This window comes from Mizuhopecten yessoensis, unplaced genomic scaffold (assembly GCF_002113885.1).
Source record: "Mizuhopecten yessoensis strain PY_sf001 unplaced genomic scaffold, ASM211388v2 scaffold2589, whole genome shotgun sequence".
NCBI classification, from domain to species: Eukaryota; Metazoa; Mollusca; class Bivalvia; order Pectinida; family Pectinidae; genus Mizuhopecten; species Mizuhopecten yessoensis.
The window spans coordinates 56,942-74,345 of NW_018404621.1; the positions used below are offsets into that span (position 1 = coordinate 56,942).

At 36.3% G+C, this 17,404-nt stretch overlaps 1 protein-coding gene across 1 annotated transcript; it reads right to left on the bottom strand.

Moving 5' to 3' along the window:
• Positions 1–6: 6 nt before the first annotated feature.
• Positions 7–17,186, bottom strand: LOC110446137 (nose resistant to fluoxetine protein 6-like). Its single transcript, XM_021491130.1, has 14 exons — positions 16,718–17,186; positions 15,894–16,148; positions 13,609–13,699; positions 12,833–13,053; positions 11,310–11,477; positions 9,526–9,622; positions 8,185–8,277; positions 7,511–7,676; positions 6,776–6,855; positions 5,917–6,027; positions 5,072–5,189; positions 2,091–2,280; positions 1,182–1,324; positions 7–1,012 (listed from the first exon to the last, which is right to left on the bottom strand). The coding sequence occupies exons 1-14, from the start codon at positions 17,076–17,078 to the stop codon at positions 890–892; spliced, it is 2,217 nt and encodes a 738-aa protein (XP_021346805.1). The 5' UTR covers positions 17,079–17,186; the 3' UTR covers positions 7–889.
• Positions 17,187–17,404: the final 218 nt, after the last annotated feature.

The following is a 17,404-nucleotide window of genomic DNA, read 5'->3' on the forward strand; positions in this document are numbered from 1 at the left end:
CTAGCTACAGTGTATAGTACTGTTTTTATCTAGCTAGCTACAGTGTATAGTACTGTTTTTATCTAGCTAGCTACAGAGTATAGTACTGTTTTTATCTAGCTAGCTACAGTGTATAGTACTGTTTTTATCTAGCTAGCTACAGTGTATAGTACTACTTGGAACCAGCTTCCCGAATAAAAACTTGACGTAGTCGATGATAACATGTTTCATAATAAAAATGCAAAAAGTGTTCAAAGGTTCTTATTTGACTGTTCCAATAACTGATATATTCACATTACAAAATAGTCATCAGTTCATATGTCATCAGTTCATATTAATTGCTATGTCGCGTTGATTTCAAATTAAAACCAAAGATAGGATTATTGATGATGTAAACATAATAAAAATAGCCCGAATAAATTATAAGAAACATAGTCAAGACAGTTTTTTTCGAAAAACAGTAATTGTAAAATGATATAACAATTAATGGTCTTGGCACCACTCCATACAGTGGCCTCACTTCAATGATAATCCAATGGTGCCACTTTACTGATAATTTAATGATAATCGAACTCATGTTCATGACAATATAATTACCTCAGTTAAATGCTAATTCAAAGTTGTCATATTAATTATGTAGTATAACTTCAAAATAAAATGTTTTATTTTATTTCATCACTGTTGATTTTGAAAAACGTGTTAATTGAAATTTGTCCTTAACGAATTCCTGTATGTTGTTTCTAATATGATGTATATAATTGCACCTCTCTGTCCAATATAAAATATAATACTTTTCATTATTATTTCAGTTACGCGAATATCACTATCACAGGAATTATTCACTGAAAAATACTTTTGTATGACATCAAAAGGTTCATCCATATTGTTAATGAATTAGTGGACGTTCGTTTCATTTTTTCTTTCCTCGTTTGAAAATCGCTTTCTCTAACCCCATCATTGGCGATTCAAACGCGAGGGAAACGACAAAGGCTACACCATAGGCCATTACCAAAAACGCCAGGAAGTAAGTTATCTGAAATGAGACAAACAAGTGCAAGTTTCTGTGGATAAAGAATATTTCAATCAACGACAGTTTATTATAGAATATTACTTATATCAAATGAAATTATAATTGGATACAAATACCTGTTGTTTAACATTTTTCAATGTTTAATTGTTACACGTTAACCACTTTTACATACCATTGACAGATCTCTCATAACAAACAGTTGTCTCAGACTGCTATAAACGGTGAACTGCAGAATAGGATGCACCAGGTAGGCACAGTAGGTCAGACGGCTTAGTGGCACGAACCCGCTCCAGGACAATAGGGTGTTTACAAATCCTATCAACAAAAGTTTCAACCTTTTAACACAAATAAAATACACAACTTTCATTAAATATCATTACAATTGGGAGATGAACACAGGCCACCTCAGTCACGCTTCGAATCAAAGACATAAGTGCGCTTGAGATTAGAGTGGAAGTTAACCTTCCGGTCAGGATGAATAACGATAACAAACTAATTGATTCATACTTGATACTTTAATCAACATCATGCTTATCATGAATATAGATATTATACAAAGATTTTTAAAAGTTAGCAAACATGGGCATCAATATTCTAAATATGATTTTTATGTGTTACCTATTTACAAACTGAATAGCGACGATATAGTTGCAAGAGAATTTATAGAAAAAATGTTTATAAAAGCCCTCAAACCCAGCTTTAATGCACACTGATTTTTACAATGCATTTTGTGAAGATGTTTTCTTTGTCCTGGTATTGTTTGTGACGTCACTAAAATTGTTGACTATGCAAATATTGATGACGTCATGTAACCAACGGTAATAAACACACACCAATCGGCCTGAAGAAGCCCTATTTATATATAGAATAAAAACATAAATCTTTCAGATCGTACGTATATTTATATCGGTTTTGACAGTCCAAATTTTAATTCGTAAATCATTACAGGATGAACGCTCTGATACATAATTTATAATGTCATTGATGGTAGTTGTCACATCCATCTAATAAATCAAAATCTCTCAATAATTCCTGTTTTATTTAAGGACATTTTGGTGCTGTAAAATTGCAATGTACTTACCCCCACTTCCGTTTGCACAGGAAAATATAACCCAGCAGACGCAAGCCCCCCAGATGCTCCTGTGAACAGTGTTGTACAGGGCTGACACCTCCGTGCTCAACGTTTCGTTCCCTCTTAGCGGCTCATAAAGACCATACAATACCACACAAGCCATGGTAGTGGCTACGGCCCAGCCGAGAAGATTGAGGACCTGCAAATTATATCGTAGTAAGTATTGAACAGTTGGAGGCGAGAATACAAGAATGAATTCAAAAGAGGCATTTATACAAAAACTCATTGAACAACAATTCAAGAAAGAATTTCTTCAATATCTACATATAATCATATTGTTGGTTTAAGTCATTTAAACTATTTAGGAATTTAAATACATTCAAACAATACTATAAATTTCAAAACCATCGACGACTGATTGGTACATGAATGTGATGTAACAATTATCTATTGAATGATTTTATACAAGAATGTCCGTGTACGAGTGACCAGTATCACTGATTGGTTGGTAGGGTATTCATACAGAAGTTATTGTACGAGTGACCAGTATCACGGATTGGTTGGTAGGGTATTCAAACAGAAGTTATTATACGAGTGACCAGTATCACTGATTGGTTGGTTGGATATTCAAACAGAAGTTATTGTACGAGTGACCAGTATCCTACATATAATCATATTGTTGGTTTAAGTCATTTAAACTATTTAGGAATTTAAATACATTCAAACAATACTATAAATTTCAAAACCATCGACGACTGATTGGTACATGAATGTGATGTAACAATTATCTATTGAATGATTTTATACAAGAATGTCCGTGTACGAGTGACCAGTATCACTGATTGGTTGTTAGGGTATGCAAACAAAAATGTAACTAGACGTATTTTTAATACCGGTTTCATATGCGAAAGAAAACAAATTTATTGTACGAGTGACCAGTATCACTGATTGGATGGTAGGGTATTCAAACAGAAGTTATTGTACGAGTGAACAGTATCACTGATTGGTTGTTAGGGTATTCATACAAAAATGTAACTAGACGTATTTTTAATACCGGTTTCATATGCGAAAGAAAACAAATTTATTGTACGAGTGACCAGTATCACTGATTGGATGGTAGGGTATTCAAACAGAAGTTATTGTACGAGTGAACAGTATCACTGATTGGTTGTTAGGGTATTCAGACAAAAATGTAACTAGACGTATTTTTAATACCGGTTTCATATGCGAAAGAAAACAAATTTATTGTACGAGTGACCAGTATCACTGATTGGTGGTTAGGGTATTCAAACAGAAGTGATTGTACGAGGGACCAGTATCACTGAATGGTTGTTAGGGTATTCAAACAGAAGTTATTGTACGCGTGACCAGTATCACTGATTGGTTGTTAGGGGATTCAAACAGAAGTTATTGTACGAGTGACCAGGATCACGGATTGGTTGGTAGGGCATTCAAACAGAAGTTATTGTACGAGTGACCAGGATCACGGATTGGTTGGTAGGGCATTCAAACAGAAGTTATTGTACGAGTGACCAGTATCCTACATATAATCATATTGTTGGTTTAAGTCATTTAAACTATTTAGGAATTTAAATACATTCAAACAATACTATAAATTTCAAAACCATCGACGACTGATTGGTACATGAATGTGATGTAACAATTAGCTATTGAATGATTTTATACAAGAATGTCCGTGTACGAGTGACCAGTATCACTGATTGGTTGTTAGGGGATTCAAACAGAAGTTATTGTACGAGTGACCAGGATCACGGATTGGTTGGTAGGGCATTCAAACAGAAGTTATTGTACGAGTGACCAGTATCCTACATATAATCATATTGTTGGTTTAAGTCATTTAAACTATTTAGGAATTTAAATACATTCAAACAATACTATAAATTTCAAAACCATCGACGACTGATTGGTACATGAATGTGATGTAACAATTAGCTATTGAATGATTTTATACAAGAATGTCCGTGTACGAGTGACCAGTATCCCTGATTGGGTGGTAGGGTATTCAAACAGAAGTGATTGTACGAGTGACCAGTATCACTGAATGGTTGGTAGGGTATTCAAACAGAAGTTATTGTACGAGTGACCAGGATCACGGATTGGTTGGTAGGGCATTCAAACAGAAGTTATTGTACGAGTGACCAGGATCACGGATTGGTTGGTAGGGCATTCAAACAGAAGTTATTGTACGAGTGACCAGGATCACGGATTGGTTGGTAGGGCATTCAAACAGAAGTTATTGTACGAGTGACCAGTATCACTGATTGGATGGTAGGGTATTCAAACAGAAGTTATTGTACGAGTGACCAGTATCACTGATTGGTTGTTAGGGTATTCAAACAAAAATGTAACTAGACGTATTTTTAATACCGGTTTCATATGCGAAAGAAAACAAATTATCAGAACCAAAACTAGGGCAAAATATGAAAAAAGGTCAAGTCTCCACAAAAACGCTTTTGGTTGAGGACAACGAAACCCCAAATTACGAAGAAAAACTCACTTAAAGCTGCGGAGTATCAAAACGCAAACCTTTCTCACAATAATATCCCCTTTAAATATTGTATGTCTGTATTTATTTCGGAATAATTTATTGAAATGAAATCAGGTCTGGACTGTTAACCTTTCCGTTTCATTATCAAACGATATTTGTAAAATGCCAATAATGGTATCCTCGTGCAATTATCGTGCGTTATCTAACGTCAAGACTAAAATAAAAACACAAATCCGGCATATCGCCTGTCACGTTCTGCTTGTAATAGTCCAATACTGATTTAGCGGAGATACTCTTTCATTGATGTTCATTCTATATTAATATATATTCTCTAAAAAAGGACTGGTGATATAGGCTTAATTAATGCATTTGATGCTAAATTAGAAAGTGAACAAGAACACGTGTATAGGTAAGTCATTTATAACTTGTTAATAACATAATGTGTATAATGTTATGACATGTTTTTTAAATTCATCCTTACCCTATGCATGTTGTATCTGAGTTTTGAACGGTACAGCAAGTATCCGGCCATAATGCCAATGATGTATGGGCCCATACGCGTCCAGGGTTTGATATAATAATAATCAAAATACTTTTCGCTTGAAAAGAAATTTGAACAAGCTTATGATATGTTCCCGTCTTAATCGTAAGAAAGTATAAAAGTAGACCAGTAGAGAAGTTAGAAAACTACAACATTTATTCGAATAGAGAATGCCAATTATCAAAGTAATAAGTGCATATGAAGAGGAAGTTTTAACATTCTTAATAGTTATAATAGTTCATATGCATTGAGGCTACTATATTTGATTATCTGAAATTGTTCTTTTCAATCTTATATTGCCACGATATATGTAAATAACATTAATACCCTGTACCTTAAGGGTGATTACTGCTAAACCATTCTCGGCGAACGAGCATCTTTACATAATTATAATCACCATATTGTAAATTATTTATCCATGACGCTACGCTAACTACTGTACAACACTTTTTTTCACGTGAAGATGGTTTGTTTCGTTAATACTGAAATACGCAGTTAAAGAATTGCAATTAAATGCTGATAGGAATAATCTCTAGAACAAGTATTTAAAAAACAAATCGAATTAAATCTTGACGCTAATTAGGGCGAAAGTTAATTCCTCCTGAAAATAAACCTATGTATGTCTTTACAAATCTGAAATCATCTGAATTTGCTGGTAATTATATTTTCAAAAGATAAGTGGCAATATTGAGTACCGTACGCAATCAATACGCAATCTATACGCAATTTGCAATGCAATTTGTATACATGAACTCACAAACAGTTGGTTAAACATGAAAACTTACCTTGGTATGAAGGTAGACACTGGCAGGTCGTACTTTGTAGATATTACTCCTGTAGCTATGAAGGTACCCGTAAGGAAAGCAAGGCACACAGCCATACCTATAAACTTGGAACTACGGAAACATAAGTGTGTGCATAAATCATTGACCTAAGTGTATAATAGAAACAAAGAAATATCACATCCGTCAATACACATGGACCTAAATCGAACGAAAAGACGATACATGACGACATCAGAGCTGAATTTCATTTTAACATGCAATCCTCCCTTGGGAGATTTCTTGTTGAGTTCATCTTGAGACAAATCTAGTTAACTGCCCAGTAATTCATATTGAGTTTGTCTCGAGACCAAATGATAAATGTTTGAAGTGTAAACGGATACCATATAATATTATGGTACAATGATATCTTATCCTTGCGGAGTACCTGGTCCCGCAACAATCTTATTCTGTTGATCTATATTATCTATCAGATTGGTTTGGCGTCTAAACACTTCATGTTGTTGTTTTTGTATCAAAGTTAAGTTCAATTTCTTTTCTTTTTTTGTGGTAATGTTTACATGTACTTTACTTTCTTCTAGTCAATACTCTGACACCTTAATATCCTTTGTGACGTTACAATTTACATTGCCTTTTATGTTCGACAAAAATATCCATAGTACATGACTTCGTTGATAAAAAGAAACGTGAATCATCGTGTTGTGATCGGAGATTATTGTTTTCATCGAACACTTGCTAGTTCAGTTGAACATTTAAAGGGTCATTTTGTCTTTGAATAGGTTAATAACAACTGTTTAGAAACATTGGCAAAACCAATTTCCAGTTTAGCATTATGCGACTATATGAGGGAGCCTGAACTTACTAAAACAACGGAACCAACATTAACGGACTCAGCACAAAGAACTGCATATCATTGGCGAGGTACCAGGCCCAGGCAAAACACTGAAACAATAAACCAATATTACACCAAGACATATCATTGGCAAGGTACCAGGCTCAGGCAAAACACTGAAACAATAAACCAATTTTACACCAAGACATATCATTGGCGAGGTACCAGGCCCAGGCAAAACACTGAAACAATAATTGGCGAGGTACCAGGCCCAGGCAAAACACTGAAACAATTAACCAATATTACACCAAGACTTATCATTGGCGAGGTACCAGGTCCAGACAAAACACTGAACCATAAAACAAATATTACACCAAGACAATCATCGATGAAGCACCATATCCAGATACAAAAGGTATCAACAATTATCCCTCATTACTGTTATACCGTTACACATCGTCCAATACCATACTAATATTTCTAAAAATAATTTGTCAATGCCATTTTATTATAAATTTATTTAGCATATAACATCATATAATGAATAATGTTTACCGAATAGGGCTTTAATATTTTTCTCATCATACTGATCTCATTGTCTTCGTATTTCACTGTAATAATTTATTAATAACACTACTTGATTTCAGCAAATGCAATGAACACTATTTAATCAGAATGAGTTCATTCGATGTTATGCATTATTCGTACAATGTATCCTCGATCCTATTGGCTATCAAATACATATACTGGTCATATTTAACATACCGTTTTATCAGTCTTTACTAAGTTGTTGATATACAACAGGTTAGTCCACCATGTATCTTCACAAAAGTCTTTTTCAAATCCTCCCTCTGGCCAAAAGGGACCATTTGCGAAATAACGCGTTAGTGTCACCTCAACAAAGAGCACGAGCATATACGGCGGAGTCAATCTGGAATAGACATAAAGATTGGTAAACACCTATAAAGAGTGTCAAAATAGCAGCTCCGTTGCTGGGTTATTTATACTTAAAACAGTATAACATTTATTTTAAATTGTCAAAAATAGCATTAGATTTACTTTTGTTATCTCAAAATCTCCGAACGTTGAATCTAGCTGCCTCTGGAATAGCCATAAGTAAAATATAATTGACTAAAAATTGAGACAGCATAAGAGATAATAACCTGCTGAGTTGGCAGAAGTAGGCTATATCTACCTTCAGAGGTATACAGGTAAGTACCTGCTTAATTACCAGAAGAAGAACACAGGCCCCTCCAGAATCACTGGAGTAGAACATATTTACCTCAAGAATCACTGAAGTAGAACATATTTACCTCCAGAATCGATGATAGTAGAACAAATTTACATCCATAATCACTGGAGTAGAACATATTTACCTCCAGAATCACTGGAGTAGAACATATTTACCTCCAGAATCGATGAAAGTAGAACATATTTACCTCCAGAATCGATGAAAGTAGAACAGGCCCCAATTCATCTTGCCTTTTGTCTTTTCCATCTCGCGCATGAAGAGGTAGGACACCAACAAACCACTTGTAATGAATTGCATAAAATTAATGGAAGGTCAACAACAAGATTGCTCTTTTAATTATTTTTTTAAATATTTTTTTCTGGAGTTATTTGTCGTATTGATTCTTCGAAATCGCTTCTTTGAAAACTGTAAAATACTATTTTTTTATTTTAAAATGTTATCTTATAAATGCACCAATGCAAAAAATTTAAACTCGACCAAAAAGGAAATACACAGGGGGAAACCTTAGCGTATCTGGTTAAATATCCTTATCTCGATACTAAATTTTAGAAACAGTGTAAATGAGCCATTCACAACTATATTTGCTTATTTGGGATCGCTTAAGCGTTTTCGGTTTGTGGATGCACCCGCCCAAAGAAAGTTAAAAATAGCGCCTGTAAATAACGTGCGTCTAACAATAGAAAGTTGTTGAATTGGAAAAATAATTAAAAAGCATACATAGCTATGTACATATATACGCGTTGACTCCAAAAAGTTGATATGACACGTTTAACGGAACAAGTGTGAGAAAAGCTCTTTCAATCGTTCGCGCAATCGTCGCCAGCTCAACGCCGCAACGTCAATATCACATAATACAGCTAGCGCGTTTGTACAACCGTTTCGGAATACCGAATGAGCTACAAAACTATTGTTGGTCCTAATTGTGTAAACATGGATCAACAAACAGTTCAAATCCAATCGCTCCGAAACAGATGGAAATTGCGTATGTCATACGTCCAACCACTTCTAAGAAGACAGTGTAAGACCACATAGTCATAACACTCTAACCCCCATCCCGTCCCCGCCCTTGGTCCAAATTTATTCTCGCATAAGCGTCTGTTGAACGAACTATAACATAGGGCACGAAAACGTCGAAATATTGCAAAGATCGTTGCCAACTGGAAGCTGGTGTTGGGAAATGGGTGGAATAACTTTAAAATAAGACAAAACAATGCTCTCATTTATTTCATGCGCACACGGGCACGTTTCAGGAAACATATGGATTGAATTTGATAGCTGGATTTTCGTTTTTAATATCAGCGGGATACGTGTACACTTCCAAAAAAGTAGTTTTATTTTCAAAAATTCAGGCGTTTTGTAGCTGTGCGTTTTTTTGTTTTGGTAAAGAAATAAAACATAACACAAGACATCAATTGAAAAGGCACCTAGCGACATTTTGTTCAACCGTTGTATTCCCTTTGTTTATGATTTTATTGTTAACTGGGCTCTATAGATAGTAACACAAATAGATAGTTATATACACTATTACCTAAGCGCAAAGAATGTATCCACGGAAACCAGTGCATTTATGATAGCCTGGAAGGTCCATCGCTCTATCATTTTCGGCCAAAATGTAGAAACATTATCTACAAATGAAATAGAAAACAAGGTTTCCTAGCGTCACCACACAAAGACAAAATATACAAAATCATCAACAAAACAAAGAAGAACATAAACCGCAACGTCATCATCCAATGACAAAATATATTACAGTGTCAACACAAAATGACAAAATATATTACAGCGTCAACATACAATGACAAAATACATCCGATCGTAAACTCGCAAAGACAAAGTATACCATAGTGTTAACACACTGGCAAAACGTATCCTGGAGTGTCAACACACTGGCGAAAAGTATACCGTATTGTCAACACACTGGCAAAAAATAAACCACATTGTCACCACACTGGCAAATAATTTACCGTAGTGTAAACACACTGGCAAAAATATATACCGTAGTGTCAGCACACTGGCAAAAAATACACCGTAGTGTAAACAAACTGGCAAAACATACCATATTGTCAACACACTGGCAAAAACATATACCAGTGTCAACACACTGGCAAAAAATACACCGTAGTGTCAACACACTGGCAAAAAATATACCATAGTGTAAACACACTGGCAAATAATTTACCGTAGTGTAAACACACTGGCAAAACAATAAACCGTAGTGTCAAAACACTGGCAAAATATATACCACAGTATCAACACACTGGCAAAAAAAATATACCGGTGTCAACATACTAGCAAAAATTATACCATATTGTCAACACACTGGCAAAATATACCGTAGTGTAAACATAATGGCGAAAAATATACCGTAGTGACAACACACAGGCAAAAAATTCACCGTAGTGTCAACACACTGGCAAAATATATACCACAGTATCAACACACTGGCAAAAAATATACCAGTGTCAACACACTGGCAAAAAATATACCGTAGTGTCAACACACTGACAAATATATACCGTAGTGTCAACACACTGACAAATATATACCGTAGTGTCAACACACTGACAAATATATACCGTAGTGTCAACACACTGACAAATATGAACCGTAGTGTCAACACACTGACAAATATGAACAATCAACGTCAGAATACACCATAGAGTCAACACAGAATGACAAAATGCATCCGATCGTTCATTCTCGATACTCCAGGGGTTTCGTTCACTTTCGCCCTTTACTTCCCTGCTGCAACATGTCATATCAAAATTGTACGCACACAGCTAGCTATTCGATTGCTCTCGGGAAAAATTTACGACCAATCGCGAGGCTGATACTTTTTTGAAGATTACAGAGGAGCCACACTCGGCATCAGAGCTCGTTAATTTCACCGTTACGCGAGAGCGAGATTCTTTTGGTGTACATCAAGGGATCAAACTAGTGTTACTGTCTCATCCACAAGATGGTGCACACTAAGTCTTCAATTATTTTGCTATGGTATATGTTAGGGGTGCAGAGAGCGAACGTGAGCGAAACCCCTGAAGTATCGAGGGTGCCGAAGTCACAAAGACAAACTAAAACAGTGTACCATAGTGTCAGCACATTGGCATACAAATACCGCATGGACATCAGACAAGGACGAATCACACAACACAGACATTTCAATGCAACAACCTAAAACAAAAAACTAAGAAAAACACACTTCACTGTCAACACACAAGAAACAATAACCCACAACCTAAAAAACACAATGACAAAAGCTGAACCAAAAGTAATCATTGAATCGAGAGAGAAGTGTCTACTCTTAGTACTCACGAACGTAATTCATCCCCGTCGAGTAGGTGTGTCCAAGAATGACCCAGGTCATACTCAGAAAACGGATACCATTAAGAGCCGTCAAACTACCGGGCGGAGCACTGGTGTTCAGAAGTTTGGCGCCATTTGTGTAGACAGAAAACGCCACCAATATGTTTGACATCATTCCTGGTTTGAGAAAAATAAAAATTATAATGATAATACATCGATGATACCGGCAATTCGTTATCAATGTTAAAAACATTTACATCATTGTTTTATTACATATCAGTTGAAGTCATATTTGAATGATTTACTAGAATTTAGGATAAACAATTCTTCCTTTACAATCAACTAGAGCATACTGCCATCAATGTTTTGTGTAAAAAAAACATTGCTATGTTATGTAAGCATGCATAACATAGAGCATTGGAATAACATCAGTCGTAGGTTACGTACAGAAGGAAATCACAACCCAAGAGTCTGCTGAGTGCAGAACCTAAAACATATTCCGAAGGTTGAGATTTCGCTGTAACTGCAAATCTGGTGGCAGTTCAATTATCTCACTTCCAGAAAATCACCACGAAATGTCTATTGAATTCGTTAATTCTACCTCCCCCAGGCATGCATCATAATATGCAAAGATCTGTTGGATTATTCCTGAATCAGCTTCAGATCTTTTTCCATTCCATTAATATTCATTTTTTTTAAATAATTGTTGGATTACCGTATTCCCACATTGAACAAGTTTTACAAACCTCTACTGGATTAATTTGTTCTCAAAGACATTTTCTTCAATAAAATTAAAAAGTGATATGGTCCGATTGATTATTCATGGATCAACAAATCCAGTCGGTGGTGTTCAAAGGGTTATATTTTACTGTAATATTTTTATCATATTTAAATGTACACATATCTAATAGGCCTGTAAATTGTGAATTTGCTTCTACAAAATTGCTAGTGCTTGAGAATCCCCGTACCACTGCCAAAAGCTGTACCTAAGTATAGAAATATGGCCATGGCTAAAGCGTGGATGAATTAGTCCTGAAAAGAAAACCATACCTTGCGGGTCTTTTATGAGAAGTATTCAAGATGAAATCAACAAAATGTAATCAACAACAATGTAATCAACAACAATGTCTTCTGGGTAAAAGGAACACCGCGGGCTACATCCGGATTTCAACCTTAAATTTCAGCTTGCTAAAATCTCGGTCTAACCGACTGAGTTATCTATTCGTCGGATATGTCCTGGTCGTATTTTGCTACAGTTGAATATATCCAAAATAAGTTAGAAGAAGGTTACTGCATATAGGGAAAACCACAGCGCGGTTGACAGGGATCCTAAAAAATGATTTAGTTAACTGTAACTGTCCATTACTAAGCCAGTAGCTGCCCAATAGAAAACGCAATAATGAACAGTTACGGCTTAATAATGAACAGCTACAGGTATGTACATTATACTATACAATGTACAGCGAGAACAAAAAAATGATGTGACAACTGTGTTTTAATCTGAGAGGGAACCTGACATGTCAGATACTCACCAAGCTCTACCGGTTGGTCTCGCGTTACTACTGGTGGCGGAGTGATTTCGTTCGATACTAAAGGAGTTTTTTCGCAGCTCTGTCCTGATACAAACGTTGTGGTTTCCGTCGTGCCGGATACCGTTCGGTTCATTCTGCTTAAAGGTGTCATACCCTTTACCACTATCACATCAAACGCTGTGCCCACTATCATCATCGCCAGGATAAATCCACACATAATGCTAGAACATATTCAAACTTTGTTGCCCAGTCCTTAAATGATATTATTCTTTATTTATTAAGAATATAATAAGAGCTGTAAACTATTATTGTTTTTACTATGATCATTTTTTTTAAAACGTTTCAATATTAAAGTATGGTATGTTTTAATGCTATTGTTTGCACATCGGAAAGATGAAATCTATTTTTTTTTATAATATACACACTAGAGTAAACGGGTGAAAATGATCTAAAGTATACGCTGTATATCAATTACTCGGGTCTTTCCGTTGATCCTTGAGAGTATTATTCTGAATCCTGAAGTAGTATTTGACTTGGTTTAATGAGGAAATGTCTTTGACATCTTATATCTTATTTGACATCTTATTTGACATCTTATATCTTATTTGACATCTTATTCGACATCTTATATCTTATTTGACATCTTATATCTTATTCGACATCTTATATCTTATTCGACATCTGAAATTCGAAACGTCACGAAGCTCTGTTAGCATGTTGTTTGAAATAAAATCCATTTTTATTTTTTTGAGTGCATATAAAATGAGCCAACTTACACAGCACCGATCGCCTTGTCATCGAACTCCAGTGTTTCCTTCTTACACTCCGCAAACTTGGATAGTTTTCCAGGCTGAATGGTTGAAAGCGCTAAACGAATGTTTAAAACTGAGTTATCACATTGTCAGTCCATTACTCAAGGATACTTTAATTTATTTACTTCAGAGGAACCTCATTATTTACTTATAGATTGATATATATACTAAACCAGTTAGTTAAAAGAAACCTTTTTGAATGGCATATGCTAAGTTTGTTTTGAACACAAACACCAATGAAAAACTTTCTTTTAGAGCTTTTAAAAACGTTTGTTTCCTTTGTCCAACCTGTAGTGAAAAGAACCGGTGTCCTGGCTCTATATCGCTATATAAGGGTGTTATTGTTTTACTTAAAAGAAATATAATTATGATTTAGAGGACTGCCCGTGTTTGATGTATCAGATTAATCAGGGATATCTAACTCACTTTGGTTTTCTGTGTAAGAGATATGATTGATATCAACATTGTCGCTATGTTACGTCGACTTTTGTTGTCTGTGGAAAGGTATTAACGGACAAATTATACCACAACGTCGATACACAAGGACAAATTATACCACAACGTCGATACACAAGGACAAATTATACCAAAGGGTCAACACACAAGGACAAATTATACCACAGCGTCGATATACAAGGACAAATTTACCACAGGGTCAACACAAAAGGACAAATTTACCACAGGGTCAACACACAAGGATAAATTTACCACAGGGTCAACACACAAGGACAAATTTACCACAAGGTCGATACACAAGGACAAATTTACCAAAGGGTCAACACACAAGGACAAATTTACCACAGGGCCAACACACAAGGACAAATTTACCACAGGGTCAACACAAAAGGACAAATTTACCACAGGGTCAACACACAAGGACACAGCAATCTGGAGAAACAATACAAAAGGACACACGCGGCACTTAAGCGATGCAAGAGAGAGGCACGAAACATCAAAAGAGAAGATGAGACGACATAACCAATTATACCACAACGTCGATACACAAGGACAAATTATCCCACAACGTCGATATACAAGGACAAATTATACCACAACGTCGATACACAAACACAAATTATAGCACAACGTCGATACACAAGGACAAATTATACCAAAGGGTCAACACACAAGCACAAATTATACCACAACGTCGATATACAAGGACAAATTTACCACAGGGGCAACACACAAGGACAAATTTACCACAAGGTCGATACACAAGGACAAATTTACCAAAGGGTCAACACACAAGGACAAATTTACCACAACGTCGATACACAAGGACAAATTTACCAAAGGGTTAACACACAATGACAAATTTACCACAACGTCGATACACAAGGACAAATTTACCACAGGGGCAACACACAAGGACAAATTTACCACAAGGTCGATACACAAGGACAAATTTACCAAAGGGTTAACACACAATGACAAATTTACCACAACGTCGATACACAAGGACAAATTTACCACAGGGGCAACACACAAGGACAAATTTACCACAGGGTCAACACAAAAGGACAAATTTACCACAGGGTCAACACACAAGGATAAATTTACCACAGGGTCAACACACAAGGACACAGCAATCTGGAGAAACAATACAAAAGGACACACGCGGCACTTAAGCGATGCAAGAGAGAGGCACGAAACATCAAAAGAGAAGATGAGACGACATAACCAATTATACCACAACGTCGATACACAAGGACAAATTATACCCCAACGTCGATATACAAGGACAAATTATACCACAACGTCGATACACAAGGACAAATAATACCACAACGTCGATATACAAGGACAAATTATACCACAACGTCGATACATAAGGACAAATTTACCACAGGGTCAACACACAAGGCCAAATTATACCACAACGTCGATATACAAGGACAAATTATCCCACAACGTCGATACACAAGGACAAATTATACCAAAGGGTCAACACACAAGGACAAATTATCCCACAACGTCGATACACAAGGACAAATTTACCACAGGGTCAACACACAAGGACAAATTTACCACAGGGTCAACACACAAGGACACAGCAATCTGGAGTAACAATACAAAAGGACACACGCGGCACTTAAGCGATGCAAGAGAGAGGCACGAAACATCAAAAGAGAAGATGAGACGACATAACCCTACAAAACGATTTTGATATACATGTAAGTGTCAAGCCATCAAACACCAGAATTAAAGAGAGAATATATTGACCCTACAAAACACTGTTAATTTACCTGCATTGGTTAGTGCCACGGCATCCGCAGGTGAACACGAGTCTGGGAGACACAGTCCAAGGTTTGCATTCGGTAGTGGTAAACTTAGAATATCCAATGGTAAGTTCACTATGCAATATTTTCCATTGAAATGTGGGGGCGTCTGGCCGTATTCGTACTTGTCGCTTTTCACACTCAGACATTCGTCGTATGAGCCGAACCAGCCTTGGTTTCCGTTCACAATGTCACTCGGAGGCTTCCCGCTGGCGTCTATCACTACAAAACAAAGCACAGGGTCCCGATTCGAAAATGTTGGTAAAAAAAGTAAGTAAGGCCAGAGCTGCCCGCCAGTAATTATGTCTTGAAACATCCCCTTACCTTAGTCATATATTTAATCATAATACACGAAATATAATGTGTGTGATGCTGCTAACTGTGTATGTCATATCCTGGACGGATCCATATCCGCCTGGTACGCGCCATATTGAAAGACTTAAGCAATATGCATACCCACTGAATTAACGCTTCATGTTATGAGAATCATCCGACCGTGACCGTGAAAGACAAGAAACCAACGTTCAAAATGTGTAACTGGGACCAAAATCCCGGCATTTCTGTACATTCACTCTGTCAACAACTATCAAGTTTAATATTTAGAAACATTTGATAAAAACTGTTATCGTCTCCATTTTTTCCATAAATGTTTTCCAATCTCGCTTCTTTTAAGTATTGTTTTAAACTCCGACAGCATATCTGCGTCTTATTTCTTTATCACCATAAAATATAATGGCTAATAATTGCACGGACAAATATATTTCTGATGTATAAATAGAAGCAATACTTACTTTTCAGTGCCCAAAGTTGCACCGCCATGGCGGCTGTGCCAATTAATTGTGTGTCGTTATAACATGTGTCTGATACGTTAAACCCACCGACCACAGCCCCTACCCCAGGGCTTGCCCGGGGCCTAGGTGATCCGGTCAATATCCTGTAGGGGTCGATCGAATCTTGGAATTCCCAAAGCTGGTCGAGGTTAGCTTTAACGTCTAATTGTATTGATGGCTGGTTTTGCGGTATAGCCTGAATTTTCTTCATTCCTTCCACTAACAGAGTTTGATACGACACATCTTCAGTAGATATGGTGCTAACAAAACATGTTATAAGAAATAAAGTTATAAGCATCGTCCCCGTGAAAGAACGCGCCATATTTAGGCGTGAAGGGGAAAGCAAGCTCTGAAGAATTGTATAAGTGATCCCAGCTGGAGCCCGGGATATATATCACAGTAAACAGTCCAGACTGTACCAGGCGTACTGATAGCGATATGTGTACCTTATGGTGTGATAATAATGATGATACGTTATCATTGCTTGTTGAGGTTGAACAAGTAAAATATTATTTATGTATAAATGATCATTGACATATGGTATAAATCATCACCAGTGGTGTTACATTAATAGTTTAACTACACGAGGTGATGTGGTTATCATACAAATTGTTTGTTCTTTTTTACGGTTTCAATTGTTTTATTGCT